Below are 16632 nucleotides of genomic sequence, written 5' to 3' on the forward strand. Positions count from 1 at the left end.
CAATCACACCATTGCTTTCTTCTATCATTTTTTCTCACTCTCCCTAACTGCTCTCATTTTTATTCTTTTCTCCCATCCTTCACATTCCCCTACTCTCACACCCACTCACACAGAAATTTTTGAATTCTAAACAATAGTCCGCCCTACACTAAATATTATAACACATAGTTTCAGACAGACACATTTACAATTTTCCCATCCAGCATTCAGCATTGTTTAAATACAAAATGCACTTGTGCTGGTGGGCGTGTTGGTCTAAAAATGATGATGTCTAGAGGCAGTAGAAAGCAACTGCACCTTTGACCAACAAAAACATAGTCTGAAGTCAGTGGCTCAGAATTTCACTGTTATATCAAGACTCGTTTATGGACAGTTTTGCTGTAAAATTCTGCTGCTGTAACACTGGAACATATCTACACACACACACACACACACACAAACACAGATGATCTGCTTGTGCTGTTTCCTCTGCAGATAACTGTTCTCTCTTACTACCTGATAAACCCACCATTATAATCGCAACATAGGTGCAAGCTCACCTGGCTTTTAAGGGGAATGGGGGATGACACTCTGATTGATTTATTGGATGTGACATGGTTTGGATACATTCATTCAGCCAAATTAATTTGGTCCATGTCTGTCCTGGTGGCAGGAACATTATTAACACACAGACACACACACACACACACACACACACACACACACACATACACATTATTAACACAGCATTTCTGTATCCCAAAGTGTCTAAGCTGTTTGCTTAGCTCTCTGTTTGTTTTGTCCTCCTTCAGTAACTAAGCTTCTCTGTGTTGGACCACTGTCTACTTCTGTCTTGCCTCATGGGTATTGCCTCATCTTAGTTCATCTTCTTCTTTAAAACTAAAAAACTTTCTTTGCTTGTATTCTTTTGTCTTATTTTCAATTTATCCGCCTGTCTGGTGTTATTTCTTCCCTGTAAAGTAGTAACATTGTTGAATACTATATAAATAAAGTTTATTATTAGTATTTTCATAAGAAAATACTAATAATAAATACTACTACTACTAATAATGTATGTAGGGACTTCCGGTTATGGCCTGACACGTCGCAGTAACTAACCTGGCTCTATGCTTACTTTCTGAAAATACCCTTAAAGAATGACTAAATGCTCGAAAAAACGATTTCCAAACCCAAGGAAAGCCCTGCAAGAAACTATGCCACCAAAAGACTCAAAACTTGGACAACAAACACTCAAAATATCCCTTACAATGTACGATTAGAAGCGCCACGGCTACTGTTAGCTATGTTGCTACCAAGGTCGAGAATGAACCTAGCGCCAGCTCACCCTCAAATAGTGATATACTGGGCGCTGTTCACTCACTGAAGGAAGATTCAATCAAACAATTTGTCGATATGATGGAAGAAATTAATGGCATTAAAGGAGATTTAACGTCACACGTGAAGAGGATTTGTGAAGCGAGAGTCTCAGCGGCTGAGGAAGATATAACTGCTCTCAAACAACAAGTTTTGAAACTGGAGGGGACGGTGAAGACGTTAAGCAACAAATAACCCTAACCCCTAACCTTGGGTATGGGAGACCGACACACTAACCACCAGGCCAAAACCTCAGAGTTGAGATTAAAATGTCGTTGAGTGAAGTTTACAAATTGCACTCGCTGTAGTGATTTACAGAGCCTGGCCTGAGTCGAAAACCTAGATTTTTTTCGGCGCACACACAGAACCGACAGCTAACGGTCGGGGAACAAATATTCGCTGATTTTTACAAAACGTGTATTGCTTTAGAATCACTTACTTCCCCTTTCATGCAGTTGGTTAACATATCAGTGACATGTCATCAGTCTTCTTGAACTAATATCTGGAAACAGAACATTTTCAATTCAACCCAATACAATACAAAATACATTATGTATTAATTTTTTTATTTCTAACATAGTAATACAATCCACATGAATAACACAAGGGGATGTCATACTGCTTTACACTGTTTTGTGGTATTTGATAGTATCTTGGCTTTAACATAATTTGCCATCACATTTTATACACAACCTTCCTGTTTATCCAGTAAAGTTTGTTATCAGCTTCCACAAAGGCCACTGACAGTGCGGCCTAAACTAAATTAATATCAGAAGAGTACATGTACAGTTGGAGCATTCTAATATGGGGATGACTTTGAATCTTTTTGCAGCAACAGAACTTTTAATCAATTAAACAGGCGTTCAAACCACTTTCACTCATATACCACCTTTGAAAAATCCACCATGAACCTGAATCCTTATGTAAAAGATAGATAGATAGATAGATAGTTAGATAGATAGATAGATAGATAGATAGATAGATAGATATATAGATAGATGAATAGACAGATAGATGACATGCAAAACACTGATACCAAACTGACTACTGATGGAGTAGTCTTGACCAAAGATGTAAAGCCAATTTTAAGTCTGCTTTTGCTTCTGTTCCAGAAAGCTGCATAATGATGAATGTCTGCCCATTTTCTGGCTGTTCAGAAGAAGGTAGCAACACACTTATTTTAGCTGAAATCCCCTCTCTCCTATCAGCAGCCAGTGATTAAACCAGGACCATGCATGACTTGTTAACAATCTATTCTTTTTACATTTTCCCAACCCTAATTAAGATTTACCAACCTTAACCATAGCAGTGACAGATCAGATAAAAGACCCCTGAATCTTTTCTTGTAATAGTAATTTTTCTTTGTCATTTAGGAAGGCACTGATTTCTAAAATAGATTTTACTCAGGCGTCCGATCAGAAAACCCAACACAATGAGGAATGACACCTTGATGATGAGGACTGCTTGTCAGACAGTATGATAATTTTAAAACTTTAGAAAACTATATTCCAGGTTGTCTACCTTCATTTCAGCATTCACATATTGTAATTTTGTAATTGTTTATCAATGTCATTTCTTTTCAGTCACATGTAACAGCAAAACAGTCACTGTGCTGGGTATTAAGTATATTTGGAGCTATAATTAACATCTCTTTTTTGCTCAATATGTCAAAGCTGTTATATGTTTTAAATGCGTTTTTTCATAATCTGGAATATGAGACTGTCACAAAGTTCTCAAATTCAGCTAGAAGTCCCTCTTCCAGCATATTTAAAAAAAATAATGCAGAGATACTGATTTACCACCAATCCCACACCTAACAAACTCCTGGTAACCTCACAGCTGTTTGTAAATGTAAAACTTCATTCAAAATATATGTTTGACTCTGAACATAATCCAGCCAGCGATTTTTCCAAACAAATGTATCTGCTGCTTCAGTTTTGTTTATACATGAAAGTAATTTGTAGGACTCAGTATTAAATTGGTAGTAAGGATAGGTACCGAAATCCGGTATTAAATGGGTTAAATTATGAAAGACTGTAACGATAAACTCCGAACGGTATTGAAAAAATTAATGCATTCATCTATGATTGCAATATTATACACAATGCAGCATGTTATAATTATTTGAAATGCCTTTTCTTGCGTGTGGAGCACTGTACCACCAGTTGTGTTAAGGCTCATCCACCTGCCCTCACTACACCAACTGTGTGTTTTACCGCAGCATGAGTCAGTGTGATATAGGCTTGTTGCATGATGCTCCTGTCTCGTCTGCAGGTGTTATTTCTTCCTTGTAAAGCAGTAACATTGTTGAATGCTATATATCAAAGTTTATTATTAGTATTTTCACAAGATATATGTATGTAGGGACTTCCAGTTATGGCCTGACACTGACAAGTCGCAGTAACTAACCTGGCTCTATGCTAACTTTCTGAAAATACCCTTAAAGAATGACTAAATGCTCGAAAGAACGATCTCCAAACCCAAGGAAAGCCCTGCAAGAAACTATGCCACCAAAAGATAAGGCTCATCCACCTGCCCTCACTACACGAGTCAGTGTGATATAGGCTTGTTGCATGGTGCTCCTGTCTCGTCTGCAGCTTGAAATGATCCTAAAATAGTTTGCATGGTGACAATTAACAACTCCAGCAACTCCGTGCATCCCTCCGCAACATGCATGCCAACTGCCAAAGATGTGCACTCCCCTGGCCATTGTGCAACAATGTTTAGCAGGTACATGAATATTTGTACATGAATTTGAATTGCAATAATATCAACATAATGAGGTGAAATGTATATATTTTTATATAATTTTTCTATATAAGTATAATTGTGTCCAAATTTTGAAAAAATTATCCATAAATTGAAAACGTTTTTTGACCAACAGCAGACTTATTTAAGTGAATCTCACGACAGGTCTGGACCAGGTCATAAATTCTGTTCGTACTTAAAATAAGAGAACATTGGTGAATGCTGGACGTTCTCCTAAATCTCTGGCTATATGAGCTAGAACAAAATTGAAAAAACTAAATTACGCCTTGTAATCCTCCGCTCTGAGTTACTGTGGCGAGTTGATTCCTTTCACTCTCCTTCTTCTCTCATATTTGTTATTAATTTGCTGTGAGAGTTAACATTTTTTCACAATTGACAGGCAGGAATAGTTTTTGGCCATTTGATATGTTTTCAGATGCAAAAAACTCACTTTCACTCATGATGATTTATCTCCTCTGTGGCGGACGAAAATGTTACAGCTGCCTTCAGAGACTCCTGCAGGTTAAACTGGACTTTAACAAACACTTTTAATGTTGAGTTACTCTGAAAGACCCACTATAGACGGACTCACTAGTCTAACAACTTAATAACCTAATGCAACACTTGGTAAAATACAGTAGTTTCACTGGTACTCTTGGGAAGACGCATGGTTTGAAGAGGAGTGAAGGAAGCCATCTATGTTAAAAAGAGTAACCATCCCTCAACAGAGGAAGAGACCTGAGACACCATCTTTCTCCCACCTACACTGCTGTCCTTTCCTCCTTTCCCCTTTCACACTGGTCAAAAAACCCATTTAAACCCACTACTACTGGCATTTTCTGCAGTTTGAAAACGTTTAATCGGCATTGAGTCCCGGGTCAATTATCGGCTTCACCTCTGATTGGCATTGATGTGAAAGTCACACCGGGTGAACACGCTAAATTTGCGGATGACGGAGGTAATGAAGGCCTGTCTCCTCCGCTTGTACCTTCTGCGACTCTTTGCCATCTCAGCCACAAATTCCAACCGTCTTCGTTCAATCAGCCCTCGAACATCGTTCAGTCTGCGCTGAGTTTGTATACTTTGAAAGAGTGACAAAAGTACAAGATATAAGGTAACGTTGACCATCCTCTCACTGGCTTCCATGCTGGCTGCTTTCTGTTGTTTATTACACTGTTCTTCTTCTTTGTTTTATGCACTGCTCTTTACTGCCACCTATGACCGCCACCTATCACTACACTGTTTTCCGGTCAAAACTGCTGGCGATCATCAGACCCTGGTCTGCTTGCACTGTGAAATCGTCCAATGGCCAATTCATAGCGGGTCGATCCGTGTTTAAAAAACCCGGGTCTACACGATAATTTTGGTGTGAAAGGGGTATTAACAACCTTTGTCACTCAGCCTCATGTGGCCCTCAAGACACAAGTGACTTCAACGACTCTACCAACCATTGTTACAGCAGTTTCAACAACTGTGGTTGAAACAGTCTGAAGCATTAACAAGCACTGCCCACACTCCACACAGTTTAAATACCTGGGTTTCACCTAAACTTAGTTTAGAACTGAAAAGGCCTCTTGGATGAAGGTTAAACATCTTGAAGAAAATACAACCAAGTCCAGTTGCTCCTGATTCAACACCCTTGTGGGTGAAAACATAGTCATTATGGAATAAAGATGGCAGATTGTTATGGGGGGGAATTTATGACTTTGATGTGTAAAATGTCAAATAACTGAAGATTTTAAACTACACTTAGGAGCCCTAACCATCACTCCTTGTCAAATCTTAAGATTTAATAGTTACATACATATTAGCAATACCCATTTAACCACATCTAGTCGTGGAAACAATCCAAAGCAGAAAAATTTAAATGAATCAAATAACTCACTGTCACAAGCCATCCACTCAAAAGCAACTAAATAAACATTTAGATTTTAAGAAAAGATAAACATTGTTGAAGTCAATCAGGTGAATCAGATGTCCTCTTGAATATCTTGAAGATCTGAAAAAAACAAATAATAATTTAATCTGGGGTCCATAAATTGACAAGAAAATGGCATTTCTTTGGTGTCTTGATTATGGTAAATGAACTTTATTTAAATAGCACTTTTCTAGTCTTTTTGACCATCCAAAGCACTTTACAGGACAAGTCACATTCACCTATTGACACACATTCATACAGAGCTGCTATTTACCAAACTTTTTCTGTTACGTTCACACACTGTTGGAAGAGCCCTCAGATGCAATTCAGGGTTAAAAGCCTCTTGCCAAAGGACACATAGGCATGCGGATTGGGGGAAGCTGAGATCGAACCACCAACCTCCAACCATATGTGTATGGGCGGCTATGTGTGTGTGATTATACACATATATATGTTCATATATGCATGACTGACTTTACCTCCTGAGCTTTCAAGAGGCTCATATATAATTATTATATAATTATTACATTATATGATTAATTCATCTGGTCCCTATTTGTAGTCCTGATATTAATGTGATACCTTAAAGAAGTTTGCTTTGACTTGATTTATTAAGGTTTTCTTGAGGAAAACAACACAGCAACTAAGTGGAATTAAACTCTTCCCCTACATGTCCCATCTCCCAAGCTGGCACCTAGGTTTGTGGGACCAGTAATTAAGATAAGATAAGATAATCCTTGATTTGTCCAACAACGGGGGAAATGTGTGTGTTACAGCAGCAAAGTGGACAACAGAATACAATAAAAACAACAGATGTACAAAATATAAAATATAAATACTATATACAGAGGCGTTTCACTGTTGCTGTTCGCCTCAGACTCCCCAGGACCTGGTGGATCCACCCAACATTCCATGTCAGTCGACTCAAACCTGTTAAGGACAGTCCCCTGATCTGGCCTGATGTGTTTCACCTGGTGAAATCATCTCATCCTCCTGTGTATTTAATCTGTTGCTCCCCTGTCTTGTTGCCTGTTTGTCTTTGCATTTCGTTGCTAACGTTCCAGCATTCTCTCCTGTTTTTTTTTTATCCCTGCCTGTGAGTTTTGACCTATCCTTTTGCCTCAGCCCTTTTTGGATTTTGTCTGCCTTTATCTGACTGACTACACGTATCGACCTGCATGTTGTAATTCAAAGACTCTTTTTGAACTTCAAAGATCTACGGTATGTCATGATTTTGAGTCTAAGCCTTGTGACCCAGAGTATCACACAATCCTGCAGCAGCACTACGTGAAACATGAAACATGTGTTGTGTAACTATTGCCTTCTAAGATCACTTTGTGCTTAATCTTAAAAGTGCTATATTCATAAAATTGATAATTATTATAATTTCTGCACTTGCTGATCAGTGATGTCATAAAGAACTACACAAAAAGAACAAAGGGTCCTGCAACAATTGGTTTGGTCCCCAAAGAGCCCTAAACTCATCATGGATTACATCAAAATACTGAGACAGCCTAAATCCACAGAGCTATGACAAGTTCTCAAAAGTTTTTGGAACAACCTTTCTGTCAAGGTACCTAATAGACTGTGTACAGAGGAACACTGTTGCTAATTTTTGTGAATTGTTCTCTGTTTCTTCCACCATTGCCTTTTCCCTGTCTCTGACTGGGCAGACCGTGTGCAAAATCATCTTTGTCAATCTCACAATAACCAAAGAAAACAACCTACAAGTTACACAATCAGACTGCAATGTGGAAATCATAATTGCCCTATTCATGCAACCTGCCAACTCCCCTAAAATGAGTGAGAGGACATTTCCTTTTTTTTTACAACAGGGGTGGACACAACCCTTATTTGTTTTGGAGTAATTAAACAGTGGGTTAATTCGTATGTTGTCACTTTACAGTAAACAAAAGTGAAATTTCAGATTTTGAAGGTATTCAGAGAGTGTGCCTTGAGACAACTGTATGCCAAAATTGGTTTTAGCTTTCAGTGTAGCTAACCACAGAGAAATCTTTACCTAAAAAAAATGACAGCTCAGTTTCACAAGGACCGGTACAGGAAATCCGTCCTGCCACAAACCATAAGATTGTATAGCACCTCACTTCTGTCTGACAGCGAGACTCTGGCACATTTGCACATTCATGTAACCAGGTTCCTCTGCACATTTCTGGCAACTGATTGCCTTCATTGATACTGCACTATATCATGTAAATTATTTATATTTATTTCCCTTATTCTTTATATTCTTGCAATTCATATTTTTACATTAGTATTTTGTATATATTGTTTATTTTGTAAGGTATGTTGTTTGACACCTGCTGTAACACCAGAATTTCCCAGCTTTGAATAAATAAAGTACCTATCTTATCTTATCTCTTATCTTATTTTACCAAAATGAGACATATAACATTCACAATCATTGTGTCTTGTCGATTATCGGACCTTTGGAGCTTTCAGATGCTGTCCCATCATCATCTGATGTCACGTCTACCTCCAAATCACTGCCGTCCTGTAGACCTTCTGATGAGTGGACAGGCTCCTGCCTGGCCCACAGGGTGTCAGCTGCAGTTATGAGATGACTTCCTGGTTGCAGAGACGCAGGCTACAATAGCAAGAAAAGAGTAAAGAACCTGTAGAAACTCAGTAGGTGCATGCATAGTGAATGATAGTTCGTTGGAAGTGCTTAATTTACTCTTTGTGCTGATAAAAAAGGCCAGCACCACTTTCACTATTCCGTTTCTCCCCTTAGTTTGTTCCACCTCCTCAGTGCAGTTCATGGAGATTACTGCAGTACTTTGAGTTCCAGTAGTTCAGCTAATAAAGTTCAGAATCAGGTACTGTGGCAGTCTGTGGGTCACTTAATGTGTTTTCATATAATTATGAAAAGACTGTTGTTGCTCCTTTTCATGTTGGTCATGACTGGTCCTGCTAATTTGGCTCAATTAAGAGCAATTGAGTGTCTGCAGTGTTAGTTTTATGCAATTAGATTTTCATTTCTCATTTGTAGGCATGCTTTATTGTCAACTGTCACGTCTAGCCTGTAAATTTCAATTTATTTGTAGTGCTTTGAGATCATGTATGTTGTGATTAAGCGATATACAAATAAAATTTTATTTAATTGAATTAATACAATGTGGTCTAACAGTTGCACCCATGTGGCAGTCCTGGGCATAGCAGCAGCTCAATCTAGGCACCCACCTACCATTTAATGTGATTAATCCTCCCTTTTCAGAAACCACGTGCATACAAACACATGTCAAGCCACAGTATTCTAATTTGAACTTCTGGGCTATTCATGATTTATCTTGTCACATTAGTGGTGAAAGCTGATTTCCCAGAACTCAAGGGTATAAAAGAAACCACAGTCAGTTATCCATCATTCAGTCATCACTAATTGTTAAGAAGATCTTTGTAAGATCTTGTGTAGGTGTTATGGAGTTTGTCTGACAGAATAAGAGCCCTAATGGCCTCACCATGACATCATTACAGCTCTCTCTCAGTTTGGGATTGAGACTACTTTTTTTTTAGTTTGATTGATATACTGTAGTTGTTTACCAGACAGGGTTTGTCTAATAAAATAGAGATACCGAGTTGCATTTTGGGAACTGACTGATACTAGGGACAGAATGTTGATATAACTTTTGTTTTTTCCCCATAACTTTGTGGAGTTGCAATACAATTGTTATTACTTGAGGAGCCTGTTCTTCCATCTGCTGGAAGTCTGGTGCAGGCCCACTGCAGACCTTCATGTGTCGCACTTGTCTCTCCAACTTGGCCCGGGCCCTCTCACTGTCTTTGAAACGGTTCTCGGCATCCCGCAGCCTCAACAGCTCTTCCTGCAGCAGGCTGTGTTGTCTCTGCAGAAGAGCCAGCTCCCCAATGGTTGATCCCACACTGGCCTCCCGATCACCACTATTCCGCCAGAGAGGGCGCCATACTCCTCCTGCGGCTGGCACTAGGGTGTCCTGTGACTGTGGCAGCAGCTCCAAGATGGAGTCCTGTTTGATGACAGCACCCTGCAGGAGATGAGAGAGAATCCAGTTAAAAAGATTTTACAAGCTGAAAATTGACACACTCAGTACTCACAGGTATTTTTGCGGAAATGGAGATGAGTCTAATACCAAGGACAGCACCCATTGGTTTGTGAAATGCCGTTTTAAGGCCTTGAGTTTGGCATTTTGACCAGTCATCTTTCTAAAACTAGAAGTCACCATATTATGAAGAGCAGGGGGTTGCCTACACCCAAACCTGCAGTACTAGCTATAAATCACACGGTATCGATGCCCCAATGCACAATGTGCTTTAGTCTCATCCATTTTTAAAAACACTATTGATTTTCCATCTGTACAGTGAGCCAGGTCACTGAACCTCTGATTGAAGAGATTCCTCTCTTTGCTTTGTGAAAGTAAAATTAGTACCTTTAGGTATGCCTATGCCTTTTGGAATGTATGGTAACAGGTTTGTTTTTGGCAAATGGAAAATCAAGGTCATTGGCTTTGTCTCCAGTAAAATAATAAATTATGGTTGGTCCTTTTGTTCTGTTAGATTCTCTTCTTGGTCCATGGCCATCTGTGTTGTAAACATATTCTCAAGGCCATCTCCAACCATTGTTTTGTGTATTACTAACGTCCACAGTGTTTCAATAGGGCAACTTTCCATAACTCAGAGGTTCCACCTTTAGAGGAAGATTTGGAACCATGTTTGACTGACTATGATCAAGCAGTCCCAGAGACTTAGGAAACCTGAGCATTTGTAAATAAAAGATGCCCTGCATTTGGCTCCCAGGAGTCAAGGAACAGTAAGCAAACCTAAATTGGAAACTGGAAATTTTATTTGGCTACAATATGTGGATGTGAATATTATTAATGCACTGATGCAGTTGATGTTTGTGTGGTAACTGAAAATCTAGAGCTCTGAGTTAAAAGAAAAAAAGAGAAAAGTTCATGAATATAGAGATTGCGTTGAAGGGAAAGATTCTCACAAAGTTTTGGTGACTTTTTGAATTTTAGGGTGAGAAACTTCACTCTCTCTCCCTAAAGAGAGAAGTGTATTAAATGCTCTCTCTCTGTATGTGTGTGTTGACAAACACTGTCAACACATACACCCAACACAATGTGGCTTGTGTGCATTTTGAAATTACGAGAGAAGGTTCAACAGTACAGAAATGAGAGCTAGTTGTTGTCCTGAGGGAATCTGTGACAAAACAAAGAGGCCATTCTTTCTTCAGTGCCCTGCAAAGCACTGATGTCACTGATTTTTTGTTTTACATGGTGAGTGTATTTGGTGGGTGGAGCAAAAATGCTTCAACTTTTGCTATATGTGAATTATAAAACTGGAGCGCCCCATGTGGTTGTTTGCCTAACTTTAGTTGATATATTTAAGGTGTCGAGTAGTTAGTTGTGTTAACCATTCATGCAAACTGTTGAATTATAACCCTCAGTCTGAAGAGAAAAGTACGCTGACAACACCCCGACAAAAACATCTGCAGTCATTGCTTTCTTACCAAGCCAAAGTATTATAGTGGGTTGTGCACTGCAGTGTGAAACCTACTCACCTGAAGTGCATGGAGATACACACTGAGATTCACCAGCCTCTGACAGATCTCCTGTTAAACAGGAATGTGGGCAGCATTCTTAATACTGATGACCCTCTCTCTCTCACACACACACACACACACACACACACACACACACACACACAATCACAACTATAGTAACTATCTGATTGAATCTTACATGCATCCATGAAAAAAATATATAAAGCAAAGTAAATGAGTACAACAGATAAAATAACAATAATCAATCATACTAGGTTATTAAAGTGGTTCACAGATGGTTAATCTAACGCACCTGCATCTGCATGTCTGACACAGAAACACATACATGCACACAAACACAAACACACATACACACATGTGGGACTGTCAGTAAATAATCACATGTATGTATTCGTGTCTTATCTTCCTTGAACCTTACCATGCCACATAAACACAAACACACACATTTACCCCCTTACCACAGTTGTTGGCTTGTCTTGACTCCTCGTGCAATCCTTTAAATGGTAATACATAGTTCACAGAGGACAGTGACATGACAATGACAATCCATTTGTACACAATACAATCATGAGGTGTTAATTGTACATGACATAAGTTTCAATTTACATTTCTAAAAGGAAATGTAAACTCTGCACTGGATAAGAATGGATGGTTGGATTTGAGGGGTTGGGTGTTGGGTACCATTAGGAAAAGTCACAGACTTTATAGAAAGAAAACTTGGGAATATGAGCTTTTAGCATTTCCTGGGATTTTTTGCAAAGGAGGATTCTTTGTTTTATGTAACTGCACATCTGATGCAACAAAATCAGAACTTAAAATGTCATCCTAATAATGATATAACTGTATTATAATTTCTTCTGAAAGTGAGAAAAATAACAGAATAAGGTCACTAACCCTGCATATCAGCTCGCTCTGGGACTTTTCAAAGCATTTACAACAAAGCTCAGACTACAGGTACCTCTGTATTGCATACATACATACAGTACATATTAGGGGTGACTGGCTTGACCACAATGCTTGGGTGAAAAAGGCTAGTCTGTCCTGCTGGGGCCTGTTCCAGGAAGCAGGTTTTGCTAAAACTCTGAGTTTTTTAACCCTAGAAGAGGGAAACTCTAGGTTTTCTGTTCCAGAAAGCGAGTAAACTTAATTACCATGGTAACTGATGCTTTGAACTTAACCTGCTCGCTGGCAGGTTTTCTTGAAAAAAAATGCAGTGTCTCCTTAACTCCTACTTTTTCCTGAACCTGATCTAAACATCATCATCATCTATCACATATCTAAACAATATTCTCTGACCTTATTTCCAGCATTATAATATCGCGGACATGCTCCAACCAGATCAAAGTATTGGCATTGCCCTTTTTTTCGAACGGGAATTTTCTGTACAACAAGTTAAAATAGCGACTGATGTTTTCTTTGTTTAACATGTGGAATCTGATTAAAACCATATGCCTTACCTATCTGCACTATGTTCTTATAATTCATTTTCAGCTGCAGCCACATTATTTTTGTGCCCGTGGGATTAAAACTAAATTAAAAATAATTAAATAACATTGCACGTTTTTCAGACGTGAGCAACAGGAATCGGTCTCCAGCGCAGCAGACAGTGTCACTAACCATTATACCAGCATCTTAGACAAGATATTTGTGGAGAAAATATCAGATTGTTTTAAATCATTCGATTATTTTATTCAGTCTTACATGTCGACTCAGGCAGTAACTATTTCCAACACCAACTGTCTCTCCTCATCAGCTGCAACTCTGATGCTCCTCTTTCTCAGAAGGTGCTTATTTTCTCCTGAAGGACTAAGTGGTATCTCCAACTCTAACGGCGTGATGTAGGAGGACCTTGTTTTCGCCTCGGTTGCCATGATGACTCGTAGTATCGGAGCTCCACTGATGATGGCTTTTTATATTCGGTGGGCACACACGTAACTCTGAGTGAAAATAATCAGAGTTGATCTAACTAACTCAGAACAGTTTTTTTGGAAGCGAAAACAGTGAGTTTCCCATCTGAGAGTAAATCAAACTTCATGTTTAAGTTCAAAGTTTTTTAAACCTGCTTCCCCGAATGGGCCCCAGGTCTCTGTATATACATTTTCTCATGGTAATATTTAATAAAAAGATGGGAACACTTAGGGTGCTTAGTGTAGTCAAATGTGGGCTTAATATTTTTTTATTTATTTATGTGGCCACTATATGGTTCTCTGTACTGTGTCAAATTTACACTTTTCTGCTAAAATGGAGATGTACACTCCTGCTGTATACCGCTTTTGTGAAAAGACAACATCCCTAAACAAAAACAATGCATCAAGTGCAGAACATCCATCTTATGTTACAAAATAACACCTCCATCAGCCACACTTCCATGACTTAAACCACCAGAACAGTATGCCACAATGGTCGCATTTGATTTCCACTCCATGCAGCAATAACCTCTGATCAAGGCTATGTATAAGGATTGTCTGATAATGACGGTCCTACATAACCAATTGGAAGTATCAAAGCTAGTAAGATGATACTGATAATTTAATAACTTTAAATGATTAAGTTTATTATTCAACCCCAGACCTGACAGAGCGTTTCTTCATAGCCCCCAGCTCACCTTTGCTGTGGAAAAATCATGGGCTCCATTCACCAACAGATCCTGTTTACCTAAGCAGAGACAAACACAGCAGCCACTGAATAGTCAAGTAACTAGTCAATTACTCGTCCTGGAAAAACAAAACTGTCACTAATACACATATTTTACTTTTTCATTATAGTAAATGAAACAAAGAGTAGATGTGGCTTCGTCTTCTTTAACCTTGAATTTAAAATTGATGTGTGATATCACATCAGCCGCACTCTTTGGGTTTGCTATCTACAATAAGCATTTGGCTGGATTAACTGAAAACTCAAGTTTTATCAACACCATGCCACATCCCCCAGGGTGTCTTTGTAAATGCTCCTCCACTGTTCTACTTGTCTCAGTTGGACTGAATAAAATCTGTTCCCGCACTACGATATCATGTCACAGTGTGTGTCAGTTAACCTTGTAGGAATGGGCGGCCTAATTCTGGTTTGTGAGCTGGGCAGGTAACTGCCTGCTGGGGAGGTCTAACACCCAAAAGTAGGAGAAGGATATGGGGAAGGCTGCGGGGGAGGTTGACCTTAGGTCTCCCCACAGGAAGCCCGACATAGCAGGGGAATCTATCAAACAACACACCTCTCTACCTTTGTACAGTACTAATGTAGTTAGTAAAATTATTCATACTATGAAATGCTACTAAATAAACTACAACACATTCATAATACTGTGAATATAAGAAAAATATATATAAATTCAAAAACATATTGTTGCATTTGTTTCTGGGTTGTGTGAAATCGTTAAGAATAATGTGAAATAAGTCTGCCCACCACCAAGGTGACTTGGTTAGGTCTTGACCCTTGGTTGACACTGTTGGGGGATTGGAAATGTATTGATTGTCGAGTGCCAATTAAACACAAATGGATAAGAAACGGTCTAATCCATCAGGTGCCCAGCTCTTAATCAACATAATAATATGCATGTGATGAAAGAGGCTCATACAACACTTGTGTTTTTTATTCTTATTTGTTATGTTTCTTGCTATACTATTACACAAAGGGTGACTACATTCTGTTTTCTGTCCAACTAGCAACTAGCATTGGATATCATTTTACAGTGTCATCATGATGATAATAGTATGTGAATTTTCATTTTCTATATTATGCATATGTTTCTTATCTTTTGTGGTGTCTTGTGCCTATAATTAGCTTAGGAGGTTGTGATTTGGTTCCTATTCTGAAAGTTTGATCAATTGTGCATTATAACATTTGGGGGAGAGGGCTTCAGGGGGTGTTCGCCCAGGGCGCCAGACAAGCTAGAACCGCCACTGACACTTGGAAAGTTATGAATATTAAAGTTTATTGCATGTAAAAAATTTGAGATGATGAGGATAACAGTGAGGATAAAGGGATGAGGGGTCTAAGGGTAAGACATGAGGGATGGAAGGATTGAGGTTGTGGATGAATAATAATAATAAAACATTATATTTATATAGCGCTCTTCAGGGACTCAAAGTTGATATAGATCGGTTGCAAGGAGCAGAAGGAGCAGCAGGAACAGAAATCAGGGAGTGAGACTCTGATCGGGGGAGCCATCTCTTTGATCACCTAGGTGCGTCTGGATATGCCCCAAAGAGAACTTCAGGCAGACAGGTGTGTATGTGCATTTCGGATGTCATTTAGATCATTTCGGATGCAAAGATAAGCACCATCCAGGAATATGAATTATCTGGTCAGGGATTCCCTACTTGGAGGCAGAAGAGGTGGCTCTGATTCGAAATGGATGGCAGGAGCATGATTTGGGGGTAATTGCAGATTTGAGTAGGACTTAACCGTAAGGGGAGCGATAGTGCTGAGGATGGCATCTTGTGAGGTGGTGACCAAGCTGTGGGTCAGTTGATGGTATCCTAAAAAACAATGGGACCGGAATCGGAAGAGGGTCGGAGGCCGGTGCCTATTGTCAGAATTGTATTTGGGATGAGAAACAATTTAAGTTTTTACGATGTGGGATGTGGAAAGCTCCAACAATGAAATGGCGCTTGACCAAAACCGGGGTGAGCCAAAGTGTGAACTGCATAATGTTGAGGCAATGCAACCGACCTTTGTTGATGATGTCAACAACGGCACTGTTGTCTGAGTAGAGAGCAATGTTTTTCTTGGACCATTCATGTACCTAAAGAGGAGCTGTGAATAAGATTGGATAAATATCATCCAGACTATGTCCTGGTTGCCATGCCGATGGGGATTAGTGGGGTATGTCTAACCAAACCCCCCCCCCCAGCCAAAGGCCAAACTACTTGGTGTCCTCTTCCATGGAAGCCCACCAGAAATGTTGCTTCAGCAGGGTTAGGGTGCGCTTAACCCCCGGGTGACAGGCAAGGCCAAAAGCATGTCCCCACTTGGTTTCAGGAGCTGAGAGAGAGAAGAGTCTCCCCCTAGGCGGTGATGAGCCAGGGAGGAGGTCAATGGCCCAATCATACGGGCG

At 39.4% G+C, this 16632-nt stretch overlaps 1 protein-coding gene across 5 annotated transcripts in view; it reads right to left on the minus strand.

Moving 5' to 3' along the window:
- Window positions 1–1902: 1902 nt before the first annotated feature.
- The window catches only part of arhgef1a (Rho guanine nucleotide exchange factor (GEF) 1a), a 68544-nt gene continuing 53814 nt past the window's right edge, over window positions 1903–16632 (minus strand). For 3 of the 5 annotated variants that reach the window (XM_035633293.2, XM_035633291.2, XM_035633290.2), the window contains 6 exons: window positions 14185–14234; window positions 12038–12073; window positions 11577–11627; window positions 9712–10038; window positions 8465–8624; window positions 1903–6100 (listed from right to left, as the gene is read on the minus strand). In XM_035633293.2, the coding sequence (XP_035489186.1) occupies window positions 6072–6100; window positions 8465–8624; window positions 9712–10038; window positions 11577–11627; window positions 12038–12073; window positions 14185–14234 (653 nt within the window). In that variant the 3' untranslated portion in view covers window positions 1903–6071. Of the gene's footprint in view, window positions 6101–8464; window positions 8625–9711; window positions 10039–11576; window positions 11675–12037; window positions 12074–14184; window positions 14235–16632 lie in introns of those variants that run through there. The other 2 variants (XM_035633292.2, XM_035633295.2) reach the window with 2 other exon arrangements.

The sequence above is a fragment of the Scophthalmus maximus genome, chromosome 5 (assembly GCF_022379125.1).
Source record: "Scophthalmus maximus strain ysfricsl-2021 chromosome 5, ASM2237912v1, whole genome shotgun sequence".
Lineage (NCBI taxonomy): Eukaryota > Metazoa > Chordata > Actinopteri > Pleuronectiformes > Scophthalmidae > Scophthalmus > Scophthalmus maximus.